The sequence below is a fragment of the Heterocephalus glaber genome, unplaced genomic scaffold, assembly GCF_053883595.1.
Source record: "Heterocephalus glaber isolate CG9 unplaced genomic scaffold, H.glaber_assembly_v1.0 deba00001497, whole genome shotgun sequence".
Lineage (NCBI taxonomy): Eukaryota > Metazoa > Chordata > Mammalia > Rodentia > Bathyergidae > Heterocephalus > Heterocephalus glaber.
The window spans coordinates 54,825,096-54,845,136 of NW_028258320.1; the positions used below are offsets into that span (position 1 = coordinate 54,825,096).

Below are 20,041 nucleotides of genomic sequence, written 5' to 3' on the forward strand. Positions count from 1 at the left end.
CAGGAGACGGTGCCCGTGGACTCACATCCCCATTTGGCACAATAGAACTGGTCAGGTCCCCCGCACTTGTTTATCTGAGACTGTGTGCGCCTTTCTCCCGGACAAACATAAAAGGGGGTGCTTTGTAGGATGTTTCTATCAAGAGAATGGCTACACCCAGGGTCAAGTCTAGGAGGGGCCATGGGTACTGGAGCCATGGGCAGGGATGTTCTATTAGTATTACATTGGCCTATGCCTTTTTTACATATTGGCTCTCCTCTAGGCCCGATTTTCCAGTTTCCAGTGTTCCAAGTCCCTGTGGCGAGCGAACACAGGTCAAAGTCTAGGTCTGGCCACCAGGTAAGTGGTGGAGCCACTTCGGATGAACTATTAACAATGTTGCCCGTAGACGTACTAATGATCATCCAGGTTAAATTTAAGGGAGCATATGGGTTTTGTCCTCCTAGTGTCGGTGTCAAAAGTACAGTTACCATAATCACGATCGTCGACGACGTAGCTTGAGTTTGAGGGGACTGTCTTGGTCTCTGGACACCTGCCATGATGGAACGAAGTCTTCTAGGACAGTGTGAGGATCTGCAGGGCGAACGTGGGTGTAGTGTACCCACGAAGCAATCCCGTCGACCTTGAGAGCAGTGGGCGTGGTCAGGACTGTGACGTAGGGTCCTTTCCAACGGGGCTCAAGGTCTTTCTGCCGGTGTCTCCGAACGAAGACCCAGTCTCCAGGCCGGTAGCGATGGGGCTCAGGAGGTGGTCCGGTCTGGTATAAGGCTTCTAACTTAGGCCAGATGTCTTCGTGTACACTTTGGAGGCTTTTTAAAGAAAGTAACAACTTTTGGTCATCAAATTCAACAAGTACATTTGAGTGAAGGTTGGGGATAATGGGAGGGGGAATTCCAAACATGATTTCAAAGGGGGTCAACCCCATTTTATAGGGTGAATTGCGCACCCTATAAAGGGCGAAGGGAAGGAGAGTCACCCAGTCACCGCCAGTCTCTAAGGTTAATTTAGTTAAGGTCTCTTTTAAGGTTCTATTTATCCTTTCTACCTGTCCTGAGCTTTGGGGTCTGTATGCACAATGTAATTTCCAATCTGTCCCCAACACCTGTGCTAGGGTTTGACTCACCTTGGAAATGAAGGCGGGTCCATTATCTGATCCTAGCATTACTGGAAAACCGTACCTTGGCAGGATGTCTTCTAGCAGCTTTTTAGTCACACTCTGCGCTGTCTTGTGTTTGGTAGGAAACGCTTCTATCCATCCTGAAAAAGTATCTACGAAAACTAACAAGTATTTATAACCGTACTTTCCAGGTTTTACCTCGGTGAAGTCCAATTCCCAATAGGCTCCAGGTCGGTTTCCCCTCAGCCTATTTCCTGGGTTGGCCCTATTGTGGGTGGCATTTGTCAATTGACAGGCTTTGCAGGTAGCAACAATATGTTCAATTGTAGAATTAGCATCACGGATCTTAATTTCAGCATGTCTCAGGAGATCTTGCATTTTCCGAGTGCCCATGTGGGTGGTCCGGTGTATCTTGGAGAGAACTTGTTCTCCCAGTGTCTTAGGCAGGATGACTTTACAATCAGAAGATTTCCACCACCCGTTGAGGCACTGGGGCGTAGGTAATTGTTTTATCCAATTTAAGTCCTTTTCAGTGTACTGGGGTTTTTCTGGTAGGGCTGCACTTCCCGGATCGGGCAGCTGAGTGGCCAGTGTCAGATCAACCTTTAAAGCTATTTTTCGGGCCGTCTGGTCAGCTAGATTATTTCCTCTGGCAATTGGAGTGTCGCCCTTCTGGTGTCCTGGGCAATGGATAATGGCTAATTTTTTCGGTAGCCAGAGGGCTGTTAAGAGGGCAAGGATCTCTTCTTTGTTTTTAATAGTCTTTCCTTCAGCTGTCAAGAGTCCCCTTTCTTTGTAGATGGCCCCATGGACGTGCGCAGTGGCAAAGGCATACCGGCTATCTGTGTACACATTTAACTTTAGGCCCCGTCCTAAAGTCAATGCCTTGGTCAGGGCTACGAGTTCTGCCCGTTGTGCTGAGGTCCCGGTGGGCAATGGTTCTGCCCAAATGACCTCAGTTTCTGTCACCACAGCTGCCCCAGCATACCTGTGGCCCTCACGAACAAAGCTGCTTCCATCAGTGTACCAGGTGTTGCCTGCGTCTGGCCATGGTTGGTCACTCAGATCTGCTCGAATTCCGTGTACCTGGGCCAGGATATCTGTGCAGTCGTGAAGCGGAGCCTCTAAGTTCGGGTCTGGCAACAGTGTGGCTGGGTTTAAAGCAGCCGGGGCCTGAAAGACAACTCGGGTTGGATTTAGGAGTAAGCTCTGGTAGTGGGTCAGGCGAGCATTACTGAGCCATCGATCCGGAGGCTGTTTTAGGACTCCCTCAATGGCGTGAGGGGTGGTCACGCATAGTTCTTGGCCTAATGTCAACTTGTCAGCGTCTTTGACCATTAGAGCTACTGCTGCAATCATTCTTAGGCACGGGGGCCATCCTGACGCAACTGGATCAAGTCTTTTTGATAAGTACGCCACTGGGCGGCGCCATGGCCCTAGATACTGGATCAGGACGCCCTTAGCGACTCCTTTGTTTTCATCAATGTAAAGGTGGAATGGCTTAGTAATATCAGGCAAGCCCAAGGCTGGTGCCGTCAGCAAGGCTGTTTTAATTTGATCGAAAGATTTTTGTAGCTTTTCTGTCCATTGAAAAGCCTGACTGTCTCTAGTTGCCTCGTAGAGGGGCTTTGCGAGCTCTGCGAACCCTGGTATCCATAGGCGGCAGAAGCCCGCCGATCCCAAGAATTCTCTGACTTTTCGAGGGGAATCTGGTGTGGGTATCTTAAGAACTGTCTCTTTTCTAGCATCCGACAGCCATCTCTGCCCTTCTCTAAGCACGTACCCCAGGTAGCTTACCTCGGGTTTGCAGATCTGGGCCTTTTTAGCGGACACCCGATACCCCAGCTCTCCTATGACCATCAAGAGTCTCTTGGTTCCATTTATGCAGTCTTCCTGTGTCTCAGCTGCCACAAGAAGGTCATCTACATATTGTAACAGAGTTAGTTGGGGGTTCTGGAGGCGAAACTCACCCAGGTCTTCATGTAGGGCCTCGTCGAAGATGGTGGGAGAGTTTTTGAATCCTTGAGGTAATCGGGTCCACGTCAGCTGTCTGTTGATGCCTTGCTCTGGATCACTCCATTCAAACGCAAAGATGTGTTGGCTTTTAGGTGCCAGTGGAAGGCTAAAAAAAGCATCTTTAAGATCTAAGACTGTGTACCAGCGATGGCTCGGGGGAAGAGAACTCAATAGGGTGTATGGATTAGGCACTGTGGGGTGGATGTCCATAACCCTCTTGTTTACCTCCCGGAGGTCCTGCACTGGCCGATAGTCATTAGAATGAGGCTTTCGTACTGGCAACAAGGGGGTGTTCCAGGCCGATTGGCAAGGTCTGAGAATCCCCTGAGCAAGCAACCTCCTGATGTGTGGAGTTATTCCTTTCTGGGCCTCCAGGGGCATAGGATATTGGCGAACTCGTACCGGATCTGCTCCAGGTTTTATTTCTATAAACACCGGTGCCCTGTGTATAGCTAGTCCCATGCCTCCAGTTTCCGCCCATGCTTGTGGGAACATGGAGAGCCATTGTTCCATATCAGGATCAGGAGGGGCCCTTTTTTGATGTAGTAGATATTCATCTTCCAGGTTTATGGTTAGTACCTGAATGGGCCTTCCCTCTTGATTAAGGACTTTTGTGCCCCCGGGTTGGAAATGAATTTGAGCCCCTAATTTAGTAAGTAAGTCCCTTCCCAATAAGGGGTAGGGGCAGTCTGGTATAACCATAAATGAGTGGGTTACTTGGCCCACTCCCAAGTCTACTGTTCTTTGGGTTGTCCATGAATACTTTTTCATGCCTGTAGCTCCTTGGACCCAGGATGTTTTATCAGAAATATGGCCACACGGTTTGAGTAGGACTGAATGTTGAGCCCCTGTATCCACCAGGAACTCAATAGGTCTCCCCTCCACTTTTAGGGTTACCCTGGGCTCGGGGAGGGGTGCCGAACCCCGTCCCCCCTAATCATTTGATTCATCCGCAGCCAGAATAGGGGTCTTGGGGCGTCCTTCTCGCTGTTTCTTTTTAGGACAGTCCCTGGCCCAGTGTCCGTATTCTTTGCAATAAGCACATTGATTTTTCCCCAACTGGGGGCGCTCTCTGCGTCTCTCTTTGTTTTCTCCTTCCATCACAATCTTTTTTAGTCTACGTTCACATTCTTTCTGCTCTCCCGCAGTGGCAGCCAGAAGGATCCGAGCTAAGTTTCGGGTCTGGCGGTCATCAGCTTTTTCTCGTTTCTCCTCTGCGGTTTCTCTATTGTTATACACTTTCTCTGCCACTGCCACTAAGTCCTGAATACTCTTTTCTCCTAACCTATCTACTTTCTGTAACTTTCTCTTAATGTCTGGTGCCGCCTGGTTGACAAAATGTATTATTACAGCTGCCTTTGTCTCAACTGCTTCTGGGTCCATAGGAGTGTACCTACGAAAAGCTTCCTGAATTCTTTCTAGGAAAGCAGCAGGGCTTTCATCTAACTTTTGTTGTACATCTCCTACCTTAGCCAAATTGGTGGGCTTCCTCGCCGCTGCTCTGAGACCTCTTAATAAAGTCTGGCGATAGACTCGAAGTCTCTCCTTACCTTCTGCCGTATTGAAGTCCCAGTTAGGTCGGGACAGAGGAAAAGAAGTGTTGATGGTGTCTGCATTGGTGGTGGGCTGACCACTGTCACCAGGAACCAATTTTCTGGCCTCATTCTGGATTCTCTCTCGTTCCTCAGTGGTGAACAGGACCTGCAGAAGCTGTTGACAGTCATCCCAAGTGGGCTGATGGGTAAACAAAACAGTTTCTAACAGGTTAATCAAATCTCTAGGGTTATCAGAGAAATTGGCATGTTGTCGGCGCCAATTATAAAGATCACTGGTAGCAAAGGGCCAGTAATGATGAGGCTGGTTTCCATGTTCATCAGGGGGCCCTATTGCTCGCAGCGGGCAGACAGTTGAGTCTGCCGGTCCTGCCGGCGAGGCGGCGCGCCGGTGACGAGTATTTTGGGCGGGACCATCACGGTTGTTGGCGGCGCCCGGGGCGGGCTCCCCAGCCCCGGCTGGGACTGGGTCACCTCCTCCAGCCTGCTGTGGCGGAAGAAAGGGGAGGGAATAGGGGGGAGGAAATATAAGATCTTCCTCGGTCCCTCCCTGGAGGACAGGGTAAAGTGGCGCGGTTGGCTTGGTTTCGGTTTGTTTTTCATCCGCGCGCTTTTTAGGAGCCTTTTCTTTGGCCGTCAGGATTAACTCCGGTTGCTGCTGCTGTGAAGGCAAAAAGAGCTTAACCCATGGGGGCGGGTTAGAAACCAGAAATTCCCAAACGGCGATGTAGGGTATCTGATCGGGGGGGAGGATGGCTTTACGAACTCTGCGAATTATCTGCAAATCAAAAGTTCTCTCGGGGGGCCATCCTACCCCGAGGGAGGGCCACTCTGAGCCACAGAGGGTGATGAACTTAGTCTTCTTAATTTCTAAACTTAAGTTACGAGCGCTCTCCCTAACTTCTTTGAAATGGTCTGTTACAAGGGAAAGAGGGGTAGTCACAGTCTGTCCCATCGTCTCGGTCCAAGTCAGCACAAACAGACACACAAACGCAACAGAGAAGCACAAGGTGAGACAAAATCGTCCTCCGCGCGATCGGAGGCAATGCAAATGGGACGACGGCCTCCTGCCGTGCCGCGGGAGCGACCCGCACCGTCCCTCCAGGAGTCTCACTGACCCGTACTCTTGGGGCACTCCGTCCCCACCAGTGGAATCCGGAACGTCTTCCAGGATCCCGGGTCGGCGGCCCTTGCAGCGCGTCCGCCTAGACCGTCTGCCGACCTTCCCAGAAAATAGGCCCAGACTTTACAAGCACAAAAAAAAAACACTCACCAGCCGGCGTTGACCCTCCGGTACGGGAGTCCTGAAGGTCTTGGGATCCCGGACGAGCCCCCAAATGTTGTGCCCAGATCGCGATGTCCCAAAGACCACCAGGAGACCGTTTCCGATGTAAGCACACGAGGGTCGTTTATTCAAGCTTAAGCAGGGACTCTCAATTGTCACCGACGCAGCGGATCGAGATTGAGAGCCCTGAGTCCCTAACTAGCAGGGTTTTTATTGAGAATACAACAAGCTTTGGTTGTTAGTAGCCAGGTGATTGGTTAATACTAAATACATATGAAGTGTAGGGTTTTGATTGGTTAGGCTTAGGGGGGGTTAAGGGGGTTACGTATAGATTTTTGCAAGGGAGAAGGGGGCAAAGGTTAGTGGTCGACTGTCATAAGCTGATGGTTAGCAGATCCACTGACTAATGGTCACATCTATCTTTTGTGGGCAGTTAGCCATTAACTGTTTACCTTATAGGTAGTGTGTCCGGAATGTCCTTCCTGAGGACACAGATGGCTGGGTAATAAACTTAGGAATTTTGAGTGGATAGGCACAAATTTGAGAGAACAAAGGAGACAGCCCCAAAATGGAGTCACTCTGAGAGAACAAAGGAGACAGCTCCAAAATGGAGTCACTCTGGCTCCACAAGACCAGATCTGGGAAATCTCCCAGGATAACCTGAAGATGCTGGAAAGTACATACCAATAATCTTTAAATATACATCTGAGCTCATGAGAAGTTAAGATTTCCAAGGGGCAAAAGCAGGAGGGAGCCAGATCCAGGCAGGGGTATTGATTGGTGTTGGGTCTTCCTATCCCTGTTGGTGTAAGAGAGGAGCTGGTACAAAGCCAGCACCCCTGCAGCTACCTCTGCAGAGATGACTAGGAGGAAAATCCCCACAGGCAGGGAGATATCAAGGAAATATGTTCCCTCTGGCCTGGGTTTGAGGCCTGGGGAAATGTGTCCTGCACAAACGCAGAAGCATGGCTTTCCTGTGATTTGAGATTTATGGGTACATCACCATGTGGTCGGGGGCCCCACATAGAAGAGTTAGAGTAGTCCTGGGAAGGTAGTGTCTAGGGTCCCTGGCAGAAGCAAAGGGAAAAGACACCCTAAAAACCCAGAATTCATGACATTTTCACAAGTCAACCCTTCCCCTGACTAAAATTGCAAAATACACAAAGAAACAAGTTACAATGAGGAAGAGTCCCAGTAAGCAAACTAAAGTATTTGGTTCCCAAGAACATCAGATGGTGGGCTTCCAAAATTCAGGTATAAAATTCACGTACTGAAGATCTTGGAACCAAGGAGAGATGTGTTGGGAGAAGGGCAAAGGCTGAGCTGTAGTCCAGCTGTGACTCGCAGGACTGGGAGGTGGCACCTTCTTTCTCACCCAGGACGAAGAGCCTCATCCGTGTGTTCCCAGAGAGGACCCTGCCTCCCCTCCTCTCCTTATTTCTGGCAGTGACGGTGACAGCGGGCAGGCAGGCAGGAGGTGCAGCCACCCATAAACACACTCCTGCAGACCCCAGAGGAAGTGGAGACCCATTAATCCCAGGTATCTCATTGCCAGATGGCCCAGATAAAGTCTAAGCGATCCTATCCATCACTTCTAGGATGGAGCTGGAAGCACAAAGAAAGAGGAAGATGTTATATTAAAAAGAAAGACCAGGCAAGATTGGAAGAGAACCACACAGAACTTCTAAAGGTGGAAAATATAATTATTGAAACACAAACAATGATAGGCTAAATAGGAGACGGGTCACTGTTAAAGAGAATTAGAGAACTAAATGGTCAATCTGAGCACGCCTCCTCCCAGAAAGACAAACAACAGAAAATAGGAAAGGGGGTTAAGGAACCTGAGACTAGAATGGGAAAGTCTAAAACAAACCCAATGGATCTTCCAGGAGAAAATGAGAGATAGAAATAACTAAAATTTTTCAGAATTGATGAAACACATGAGTTCTTAAATTTAAGAATTATATCAGCCTCGTGTGGTGGCATATACCTGTAATGCCAGCATTTAGGAGGCTGAGGCAGGAGGATCACCATGATTTTGAGGCCAGCCTGGGCTACATAGTGAGTTCAAGACAAGCCTGAACAACACACCGAGACCCTGTCTCAAAAAATCAAAAAGTAATAATAATAATAATTACATCTTATCCCAAACAGAATAAATTAAAACAATTACAGACACGTACTGAAACTGTTAAACACCAGAGACAATGGAAAGATCTAACAAACAGCTGGAGAAAGGTGAAAGATGCCACAAAGGAAGAACAATATGACAGCAGCCTGCTCTTCCTGGCAAAGGGTAAAGGTATGAAAGGATGAACTGCATTCCCAAATGGGTAAAAGGAATGACCAGCAGCCTAAGTTTTTATATCAAGCCAAATCACATTTCTAGAATGAAGGAGAAACAAGGTCTATGAGGCAAACAAGCCTGAAAAAGCGTTGTCACCCACAGATTCTCATGAAACACACTTGTAAAAGACTTACTTCAGGGAAAAGAAAAAACATTCCAGAAAAAAAGTTCTAAAATGTAACGAAAGACAAGTTTCCCCATCTCAAAAAAAAAAAAAGGTTAATGTGTTGACAAGTATTAACAATGTCTTGCAAAACAGTAAAAATGCCTGGCTTGAGACTTTTAGATAAAGTAGCAGAAAGGAGATGAAGAGGCAGGGAGTGAGGTATAAAAGACCCTCCTGTTGTACAGAGGAGCTGAGGGAGGCTGACCAGGATGTGCTGTTTGCCTACCAGCTTGGAAAGTGTTTTGCTCAAATATTTCAGGACACATTTTTTAAAAATTAAGATCATATGAAGGAAAATAATTAAGAGAAAGGAAAAGGGCACCAGAGAGGAGAGGGCAGTAGATGCCCTTGTAATTCTGACACTTGCCTCCTCAGTGAAAAGCTGCCACAGGGCAGGCACCACCTGGCCTCTCCTCTCAGGCCCCCAGGGCAAAGAATAGAAAAACTACTTCTGGGCCAACCAGCGGAGGGGGAGTGTTCAGACCTGGAAAGGAGCAAGGCTGATGCATGCTTCAGCATGGAGGAACCTTGCCCACATGATGGCCAGTAAAGGAAGCCAGAGTGCAAAGGCCACACGTTACGGAGTCGGTTAGAATCAAATGTCCAGCACAGGCAAATTCACAGATGAAAGGGCCTGAGCTGAGCAGCTGCCTGGAGCTGCAGGAGGGAAGAGAAGTGTGCTCAGTGGATACGACTTTGCCTTGGGGGTGAGGAAAATGAGTTGGACCGAGGTAGAGGTGGTGGTTAGCATTGTAAAGTACAAAAAGCAACTAACTTGTTCGTTTTAAAATGGTAAATCCTATGTTATGCAATTTTCATTTTATTGAAAAACCACAGGAGACCCTGAAAGGATTGGGGACTTTGAGACGTAGGGGTCTGTCAGGCACTCCACTCCTGGAGTTCTGGGACCACCGTGTATAAATGAAAACTGGTATCAAACCTTCCAGGCAGGGGTGGAGGGACATCGCCTGGAGGACAACTCCAGGCCCTGCAAGCCACAGCCTGGCTGCACTCAAAGGCAGGGCCTGAAGGAGAAGCTTTCAAGTAGAAAATGGAGAGGAAGCAGGAGCGGACTGAAGACAGAACTGGAAACAAACACTGCCTCCCCTCAGAAGCCATCAGCTCCCTGAACTGCCTCCTCTGGGATCCTAGGAATCGTAGTTTTCTCATATTTGCTGAATGTAAATGTTCCCTATGAGACTAAACAGGGTGTTCCTCCACCTGGAAGCACAGAGGGCCCCGTGTCACATCTGCGCCAACCCATGGGGTGTCCCAATAGCCAGCTGAGCCCAGTCTGGCCCCAGTGAGCATCACTGTCTGAAGCCTTCTGTCTGACTGACTGAAGTCACTGGATGGTGACACCAACACAGTGAGGACATCTCAGCTCTGAGAAGAGCAGGACCCCAACCAGCTGTGGGGCAGTGAAAGAGTGCCCAGGTCCAGTGGAAGTCCCTTAAGGAAACTAAAGCAGAGGTGTGATCAGTAAGACAGAGCCCAGGACCATGAGCTGCTGGGTGTGAAGGTGCCTAGCAGCTCACCTGCTGGAGCTGCCACCCCCCTGGGCACAGTTAGGGCTGGCTTGACTCGGGAGGGCAGAGACTGAAGCAGTCTTCACCAAGCAGCTGGGGCAGCCATCGAAGGCAGGGATGGGTGGGGGGTAGCACCACAGGCAGGGCTGTAACCCCAAAGCTTAGAGGAACACAAGAATAGTCATCTGCTGAATATTTTTTGTGCAAATCATGTAACAAGATTGTTAAAAATAACCTGTGGGAATTATTTTGACTTTCAAGAACCTATCTTAACAGGCTACTGAGATGCAAATTTCCTCATGGGAGGTTAACAGATCTTTTCATATATTAAAAACTGATTAAGAGTTGGGAAAGAAGTGTAACTCTCAGTACTCAAGTGGAAAGAGGTTATTTGTGGGGAGTTTGGAGAAAGGAGGAGGTTGGACTTTTTTTTTCTATTAGAAGGTGGCCACAACCCCAAGAAAAGGGTGCTAGTTTGTTAGTTATGGAAATCTGGATTTGTGCAGATGAGAAGGGGATGTAGGAATGGAGGGAGCAGGGTAAAAGAGGAAGGGAAGGAGAAATAAAAGAGACTAAGATGTGATATGTATATGTACCAGCTCCCTGTGAGGAATGTATTCATTATGCATCACAAATATTCACTAATAACAAAACACTGAGTTGGCAGAAGGCACTTGAAGGATCTCAGGACAATAACAGTACGGATACCCTTAACATGACTGAACTACACACTTAAAAACAGTAAAAGATGGTGATTTTTATGGTAGTGTACTGCACTAAATTTCTATTAAGGAAAAAATTTATTTCCAAGCAAGATATAGTCCAATCGAGCCTCCTAAGTTCACTACTGTCTGCCATCACTCCCTCAAATTCACCCTCACCTCCTCAGATCCATACTCGCCTCCTCAGATCTATACTCACTTCTTCAGATCCTCCCTCACTCCCTCAAATCAACTCTCATCTCCTCAGATTCACCCTCAGCTTCTCAGACCCATGATCACTTCCTCAGATCTCTCGCTTCTTCAGATCCCCTCTCACCACCACAGATCTGCTCTCACCTCCTTTCCTCGCCAGTAGGTGACCATTTGTCCTGGCTTAGTATTCTCCTGGTTTAAGGCCTAAAACTTCCCTACCCCAAGAGCTCTCTCAGTTCCCAGCAAGCCAAACACAACTGGTTACGTTTTCACTGGGTCTCCCTCCTCAGAAGTACAGTACACATCCTCAGCCTCCACCAAGTCCCCTGCCACACATTCCTAAGACCTTGAGTGACTACCTCCTCCATCCAACCAGCCCCTACCTCCTAACAGCACCCTCATGATCCAGTCACCTTCCAAAGACCCAGCCTCTGAACACATGAGCCTTTTAGGGGACACTCCAGATCCAAACCACAGCACAGCCATGAGACTGTGTCTTCCCTCTCTCCAGGATTCAGGGTGTGCTCCTTTAGCTGGACAGCACCAGCTCATGGAGGACACTGGGCCTCTGCTGTCCTCCATGGTTGCTCTGCAAACATCCCAGCTCAGCCTAGGATGCCTGCTGAGGTTACTGCTGGGCCAGGTCCAGTTCTCCCTGTGAGCCAAGGGTTCGGCCCCATGTGGACTGGTTCTCCTCCTGGAATCTAACTTCTCTCAGTGCATTCTGGTAAGAAAATTGGCCAAGGCCAGTGACAATGTCCCAGGCAGCCCCCAGCCTCATGAAGCTTGAACAGTGTCCAGCTGGCCACCCACTCTCCCCCCTGGGCTCCTCTGTCAAATGTCTCCACAGTGCTCCACAGATCAGAGTCTGCTGCCACTCCTGGTGAAATGTGCCATCCTCTGTGCTCCGTCATGGTGGCACCTCACCCACTGACCCCACATTCTAAACTCAGCTCTGTAATAGTGGCTTTGGCCACTCACCGGCAGCCTCACCCACAGAATGTGCCTCGCACAGGAGTGCCCTTTCACACAGCCGTTCTCTGGGCCTTTGGACCTTCCTCCACTGTCTGCCGTGGTGATTCAGAATTTCTGCCTCATTCAGCTTGGGCCATTGTTCTCCAGGCTTCCAGGAGCCACCTGGAGTCCTTGGAGTGCCACATTTGCATCACTCCCTGTACGCCACTCTTCCCACTCTGTGCTCCACTCCTGAGCATCTTCTAGCTCTGCATCCTCCCCCCGCTCCTGACAGGACAGGGTGCCTGGCTCTGCAACCCTGTGGGACATGGCTCTCCTCAGGGGTCAGGAGGAGGGCCCTGGCCACATTCTGAGGGGGCCACCTGCCTTGCAGGACTGTATCATTTTCATGAGAAGCAGAAAGGAAGCTCCAAAACTGAGATGGCTTCAGAGCAGCAGGAGTTAGGCCACAGCCCATCGGGTGTGGATTCTCTTCCTCCTCTCTCAAGAGCCACCTATTCTCCAAGGCCACTGCACACAGGGCCCTGAGAGCAGCTTCCAAGCTAATCAAAGCAGATGGAGTTTTGGATTGAGATAATAGGTCTCTGACATTCACTAGAAGTTAATTCTGAAAGATGGTGCTGGTTTGTTTATCCTTCAAGGGGAGCGGTGCTGCCGTCAGGTGCTGACCCTGGCATCGCCATGCTGCCTGCACCACTGACAGTTAGGCTGGGCCCCACTGGCTGCCGTCTGCCCATGCCCAGGCCCTGGACCCACCCCAGCCCTTCTCTGCCTCCCTGGCTTCTCCTCAGTCCAGCACTGCTTTCCCTCCAGGGTCCCCTTTCCTCTGAGAGTGAACATACTCAAAGCACAGCCTTGGGGCCAAACATTACTACCTATCTTTTCCCTCACAAGAACATGGACCTGGGGCCGGGGATTTAGCTCAGTGGTTCCACCGCCTGCCTCAAAAGCACAAGATCCTGAGTTCAATCCCCAGTACCAAAAAAGACAAAAGTCAAAAAACAAGAACATGGACTCTGAGACAAGACAGTGACTCCTTTACTTCTAGGTCTTCCTTCCCTCTAGCATTATGCCCAGATATTGGGAAAAGTAGCCCCTCGGCATCACAGCTCCACTGGGGACATTCCTATTGTTCCTTCACAAGCTTTCATGGCCAGGATCCAGCCAGTCTGGCCTCCCTTCTTTCCCAGAGCTGCCCCTACTTGCTCCCACCACCATCTGGGAGATCTTGGAGCCCCGCCCCACCCTCGCCATGAGGGGTCATGGTTTGAGGGGGGAATCTTTTCTCTCTCCTCTTCCTCCTCTATCCCAATCTGCCTTCCTGGGGGCCCTTGCTCCAGGAAGCAGGACTGGGTGTCCCTCATGGCCACAGATGTTCCTCAGGATGGGGAAGGCAGATGCCTGCTTGAACATGGTGTGTGTGTGTGTGTGTGTGTGTGTGTGTGTGTGTGTGTGTGTGTGACTGTGTCTGTGCGAAGGGAATTGTAGGGAGAGTAGAAATCATGAACTATCATCTCAGAATAGCCAGCAAGTCTATTATTATTATTAGCAGTCTGATGTTCCTCTAGACACATGCAACTAAAATATACTTAGAGGAAAGTCCCTAGCTTCTCACTTCCAGTGACTCTTATGAGTCCCTCTGGGACATCCATGTGACCTTCAAAACTCCAGTCTCACTTCTGAATGAAGTCCAGGTAGAAAGCAGTACCTTTACAAAAAAATACCTCAGGAAATGCCCCCAAGAGCTTTTGGTACAAGCCTGCAGATGGAGGGCAGGACTTCAGCCACCAACTGGCCACAGCCCAGGAGTCAAACAGGGAAGGCTCACCCAGGGTTACTCAGACCACATGCAGCCAGCAGGAGACCCAGCGCCTGGTCCCGGGCAGCAATGTTTTGTCGTTATCAGGGCTCCAGGGAATTCGTGATTAAACGTGAAAGGGTGTTTTCAGGAGTAATAAGGTTTTTATATTTATGTTTATGAAAAAGCATTGTGGAATGTGTCCCTGTAGTAAAAGGCCATTTCCATTAACCCACCCAGCACTTCTGATTTCCCCCTACATCTGTAATGCACAGAGCACTTAAAGGTAATGAGGCCAAATGGCTTTCTCAATGTTCTGCAACTCTGACTTTTCACTGAGAACCAGCGAGCTTTTTATTGGAGCATCATCTTCCTGAGCACCTCTTTAGGAGGGCGGTTGCTATAATAAATCCAGTGTGCTGTGAAACCTCCAGGTGAAATGCTCCTTCCCCATTGCTAGCTTGGGATAAAACAGCACATTTCTCAGAGAATCCAAGGACCACTGAATGACACACAACTTTCTGTTTGTCAAAAACTTGGTGTCTTCCTTACAACTTCTATTTTGAGGTATATTTGAAATCAATTATCCACATTCTGAACAGGTAACCAAACATGTTTTCAGCAAAATTCTTAATGAGCAGCTTGCCCTGGTCACTATACTGACTTTGGTGCTTGGGGGGAAGAGGATACTCTACCACCCTTGAAATTAAAGGACAGCACCTAACACCTTCCCTGGGTGATGCTCCTCCTCCAGGGAAAGCTATGGGTACCTGGGTACCAAGGGCAGGAGAAGGGAACCTCGGGGACCAGCTGCTCTGTGCGCGGACTGTGGAGGTGGGCACATGGGCCTGCACACGAGATAAAATCATGTAGAACTAAACACACACACACGAGTGAACACAAAATTGGTAAATGTGAGTAACGTTTATAGATTGCATCTGTGTCAATATCCTAGCTATGCTACTATTATGGCTTGTGTTTTGATGCCCCCCCAAAGCCCATGCTTTCCAGACGTGGTTGAATCTAGAGTGTGTGATTGATTCACGGTGGTGCTAGGCCTGAGGGCACTAGGATTAAGGGCATGAGTGCTACTGCCCTAAGTAGTCTGAATAAGATAATAAAAGGGGCAGAAAGACTTGCTGCCTTGTGTGCACCATGTTATTTATCCCTGCCTTGGAGCCAGCCACCTATGGACTGAAACCTCTACAAACTGTAAACCAAATAAACCTTTCCCCTCTATCTCTGGGTGTCCGGTATTTTGTCTCAGCAATGAGAGAAAAGTAACTAACACAGCTACTGTGCTATAGTGTCTTTGTTTTTTGTTATTTGTGGTGGTTTTTTGGTTTTTGATTTTTAGTGGGGTTTTTTGCAGTTCTGGGATCAAATCCAGGGCCTCCAGTATGCTAGGTACTTGCTTTACCACTGAGCTGCATTCCTAGCCCCAGGCTAATTCTGCAAGATGTTCCCCTTGGGAAGAACTGACCAATCAAAGAGTAAAGGAGTTTCTGTATATCCTTTCTTACAATTCCATGTGAACATACAGCTATCTCAAAAAGTTTTTTAAGGTCCCAGTGGCTGGCAAATGGAGAAAGCACAGGACAGCCCATATAAATGCAGAGGTTAGGCCACTGTGCAGCTGCCCAGGACCCAGGTGAGGAGGACATGGAGGGGGGGCCAGGACAACCTCAAACTCGGTTTGTGTTCTGGTGGAGGGTGCAGGGCTGCCTGGAGAACAGGGATGGGGACGTCTGCTGGGAAAGAAGGAAGCCAGCTTCTTCCAAGGTGCCCAGCCTGGGGCTATGTCTCCTGTAGACTGCCAGCTGAATTCCCCCAAACAGTAAGGCATGTATAGAAATTAACCAAACTTATAACTTTGACAGGCCATTTAAATTTGGGAACAAAGCTAGTTTGCCAAAATGATTCTTCCCTGTTTAATTAAAATCCTTTGTTAACTGCCAAGCTAATACCTTCCCCAAGACAGACAACATAATGAGCTCACATCCATCACTCCATGCTGGAAGCCATCCAAGGAGGCTGGGGTGGGCTCAGGAGAGGGAAGCCAGGCCCTCACAGATATCCCTCGTTGGCACTGTGGGCATGGCCCCAAATCCAAGGCAGGAATGAATGCCTTTGGGCCAATCAGATCTATCAGATGATCTCTGCAGAAGACAGGGTGGCCACCGCTGGTGCCTTCCAGCTCAGTACTGCACAAAGTTACCTTTTCCACTGCAACATTTCTACACTGGGCCGAAAGAGAGAGGCATGTGCCCAACAAGGGCCACAGTATCATCTGCAGAGCAAGACCCTGGTCTCAGCGAGTCCCAGATCGGTTCAGTGTCAGCTGAGCAGGGAACCTGGGTAAGGCTGGTGTGGGACTCTGACAGGAGCCACACCTGGGTCTCAAGAGCCTGACATGACCACAGCGACTAGCACTGACAGGGCCAGGGCCAGGAGAAAGTGCAGAAACAGCTGGAGCAGCCACTGGGGCCAGACCCAGCTGTCCCCACCACGGGGGCCATGTTCTGGTAAGTAACCATCCCCAGTCTGGTTCAGCCCAAGCATATATGGCTCTTGTTTAACTACACACCCCCTACCCTTTAGGTATATAAAGTATATATCCATGAGTGCATTCTGATATAAATAAATGACTGGACAAACAAATGAAGAGAACAGACAACTATCCAAATAGCAGAATTCTAAGTGATTTATATAAATATCTCCCTTCTCTGATGCCCCTTTAGTGTGGTCTGCAAACTGACTTCCAAAGAGGGGTATGGAAAAGGGAAACGCACATCACAGTGTAACATCACAGTGAAAACACCTAACAAACTTTGCCAGAGGATCAAGGTCAGCATCGGCAGTAATAAGTCACATCAAGGAGTCCTATTCATATGTGATGAAACAGCACTTCGTCTCTGCGGTCCTCCTCGCAAAAAACTATTGCCCCAGCAAGGCAGGACGTGTTCGCGGTGAAGAGCTTAGCGAACTTCCCAGCCCGCTCCTGCGAGGTCTGGTTCTCGCGCGCCACCTGGTGTCCGGAGGCCGTATCTGCAGGCAGTGCAGCCGGCAGGTGGGAGCGCGGTGTGCAGCGCCCTCGCGTGGACATGTGCAGCCACTGCCGGCTGCGAAAGACTGCAGCCAGGTGCTGACCTCACCCTTCCGGCAGTAACCAGGGAGGGCATCGGTATAGTTCTTCCAAGGTCACACGCAGGTTTAATCAGGGCACAGCGGCAGGAAAGCTCAGAGTCGGCGGTGAACCTGGGGATCACCTGTGGTCACCGGGCCAGAGGCAGTGGGGAATCTCCTCAGGGCTCCATAGCCAATGCACCCAGTAGTCAAGGACTCGGACCCAATCAAGCCTGGCCGAGCTCAAGACAGGCAGCGACGCTGGCATCCGGGTCCAGGTGTGCCTGGGACGACCTCTGTCCAAGGGAAGTGCACCCGGGCCGCCCTTGCAGGAGGGGCGCGCACCCCGAGGCTTTCTGTCCCCAGGGGGGGTCCGTGGCCGCAGATCCCCCACACCATGCAGGTTTGGGCTAGGGGCGGTGACGTGAAGACCTGTGGATTCAGCTGTGGCATCTACCCCTGTGCGCACCAAGGCCCTGGAGGAGGGGGACGGAAACGGTCTGGGTAGAGGGGACCAGTACGGACGGAGCAATCTACCCTGACCCAAAACAGCACCCCCGAGGACTCTGATGGCTCTAAATTCACATGGTAGCCGTCCAGATCATTGGCAGGCATATTTGTCAAGGTCAGAGGGCTGAATATTTGAGGTTTTGTTCTAGTGTTTACACATGGAGAAAGTATCCATTGGAACTCCAGCCCCGTGAGCTCGTGCCTGTCCTCTAGTACAGAAACACAAGTCCCTCGAGGCTGCGCCGCAGGGCCCGGCGCTCTCACCCGTGACCACTGTCTGGTCAGCCGTGTGCGGGACTTTCCTCCTGGGAGAATCCCACCTGCCACCCAGGCCTGAATGCTAATGGGGGTCCAGCAGGAGCAGGGTGACCTGGTAACGCTGGCCGAGTCACTTATCCCTGAGTGGAATGCATGTTTTAGCAAAATTTGAGTCTGTTTTCCCATAGATGTCGAGCCAGAACACCCATTGCACCGGGTCCTTAGTTTCCACACTGAGCTTCCTGCGGGCCTGGGCTGCACAGTAGTTCTCTCGATTGTCAGCTTTCTCCTCCAGCAAAGTTACCTACCTTAAGACCAACAACTCCCCTCCACTCTGTTCAGGGCTTTGTTCCTGACCACCTGGAGGAACACATCCTCCCTCTCAAGCCACAGGCGTGGACTGAGTGAATCTGCATGGGTTAAGAGGACGAACACCAGCCAGGGGACCCAATCAAATCCCAGCTCTACAGGTTCTAGGACCTTGGGCAGGCAGTTTGCTTTACCTCTGTGCCTGTTTCCCCTCTAAAATAGGGTTCTCAAAGGGTTATGAAAATTAAATCGCTTCACACATACCTGACCAAGCAACAGGTGTGTTGGCTATTCTCCAGCATTATGAGAAAGTATCCCGGCAGGGCTGCCTACAGAGCAGGGGCAGTAAGTGAGAGTAATTTCTCCATTGACCACTTTGATCGCACTCAGAGAAGACTCACTAGGAAGCCAACGTTTAAACAAGAGGTCCTTTAACAGGAACACCCAGCAGGCTGGATCCCTCCCAGTCATTCAGGCCACACCTTGGAAGCTGGGCCATTTCACCTGCCTGTGGCCTGAGCGGCCTCTGCACTCAGAAGCGCCTCAGTCTAAGGTTCTGCTGTCATTGTCTTGAAACTTGACATAATTTTACCTTTGAAATTTACTTTGTAAATGAAGTCTAATGGGACAACAGCAAGGACATAGGCAGATCTGGGGTGTTCCTTGCCAGCCTGTGTGTGGGCATATGGTGCTCTCAGTATCCCAGAAGCGCAAAACCCCAATATGTGGTAGCTCAGAGACTAAAAGCAAGTACAAGGCGAGTGTGCCAGTGATCACCAAAAAAAGCAGGTGCCAGACAGCCACTATGCTTCCAACAGACAGAGGCCCAACACAGGGAACTTGCCACATCCAATCTGATGCTAGCCAACTGCTTACACTGAGAATGATGCAGAGACAAGGCAATGACAGGGCCACCTGAGCTGTCCCCTCCAAAGACAGAGGACTGAGGGAAAGTACACAGGACAAGTGAAATAGCTTCCTTCTGTGCCCTCTCTGCCATTCTGGTAGAAGTTATGATACAAGCATGCCATCTCTGGTATTCCACATACATGTGTTAAAATTGCCATGGCACTGTAAAGAAAAGCAGAATGTTTGTGATTTACTTAGAGCAGCATGTAGCAAATCAAATCCACTAGTAACAAGAAAATGAGGGGAAAGTTCTATTTCTTAGTAATTTAAAGGCACTCTGCTCCTGCTTTGAGCAACAGGCCCACAATTTACACAGCTGCCCCAACATGCAGGCTGGGGGCCAGGGGGATGCAAGTGGCTTCTTTCAAGGCAGTGGACAGATGGTGCTGAAGCTCCTCAGTCCTGAAGTGAACTAGGGACTCCAGGCATGTGAGTCTCCACTGTGGGCATCAGGAGGGGCAGCAGGACCCACCCATGACTCCCCAGAGCATGCCCTTCAGTCTTCTTTCAACAGCACTGTACTTGGCACACTCAAGTTTGTAAAACTACACTCTGTGCCTCAGGGTATGCAGCAAAAAAATGGAGACAGGATGCTGGCCCAGGTGACCTAGAAATTTAGCACAACTCCAGAGCCACCTCCGAATTCACCCTTTCTGCCTAGGACAGTCCTGAGCCTGACCCTCCCCACTGTGGGACATGCTCCCTGCCCTCCAGGAGCTCCTGATGCCAGGCCAAGATCCTCCTGTGACAAGGATCAGCAGGTAGGCAAAGAACAAGTGTCCTGGCTCACTCCAAAACCAGCTAACACTTTCCTTCCACCTGCATCACCAAAGCCAAAGACCCTGGAGCCTTCCTACTGAGAAAATGAAGAGAGGGACAGACAGATGACAAGGCCCTCTGAGGGCATCCAAGCTCCTCCCAGCTTTTCATTGTATTATGGCTCTTCCTTTTAAGCAACAGGATAAACAGTATTTCAATCCCTAGGAAAATTAACCATCATTGGCTCTTCCCAGGTTATGTCACCACACCCAGGTCACAAGCTTCGGTTCGACGCAAAGCTGTGCATCTGAAGAACAGCAGTCCTCCTGGATACAAAACCTCCGAACAGGGGTGGGGGTGGGGGGCACGGACAGACGGACAATGGATGGCAGGCAGGCAGGCAAAACAGGCAGTCTCCTAGCCAGACCAAACAAGCAACTCAAGCTCTCCCTCTAGTGTTCATGTACGAA

The 20,041-nt window shown here is 49.8% G+C and overlaps 1 protein-coding gene across 1 annotated transcript; it reads right to left on the reverse strand.

Annotated features, from left to right (window-relative positions):
- Positions 1–725: 725 nt before the first annotated feature.
- On the reverse strand, positions 726–5,953 carry LOC147825702 (uncharacterized). The gene is given in 2 exon segments (XM_087185142.1): positions 726–809; positions 1,124–5,953. Coding segments are annotated over 2 exon segments (4,551 nt in total). The 5' UTR covers positions 5,642–5,953; the 3' UTR covers positions 726–776.
- Positions 5,954–20,041: the final 14,088 nt, after the last annotated feature.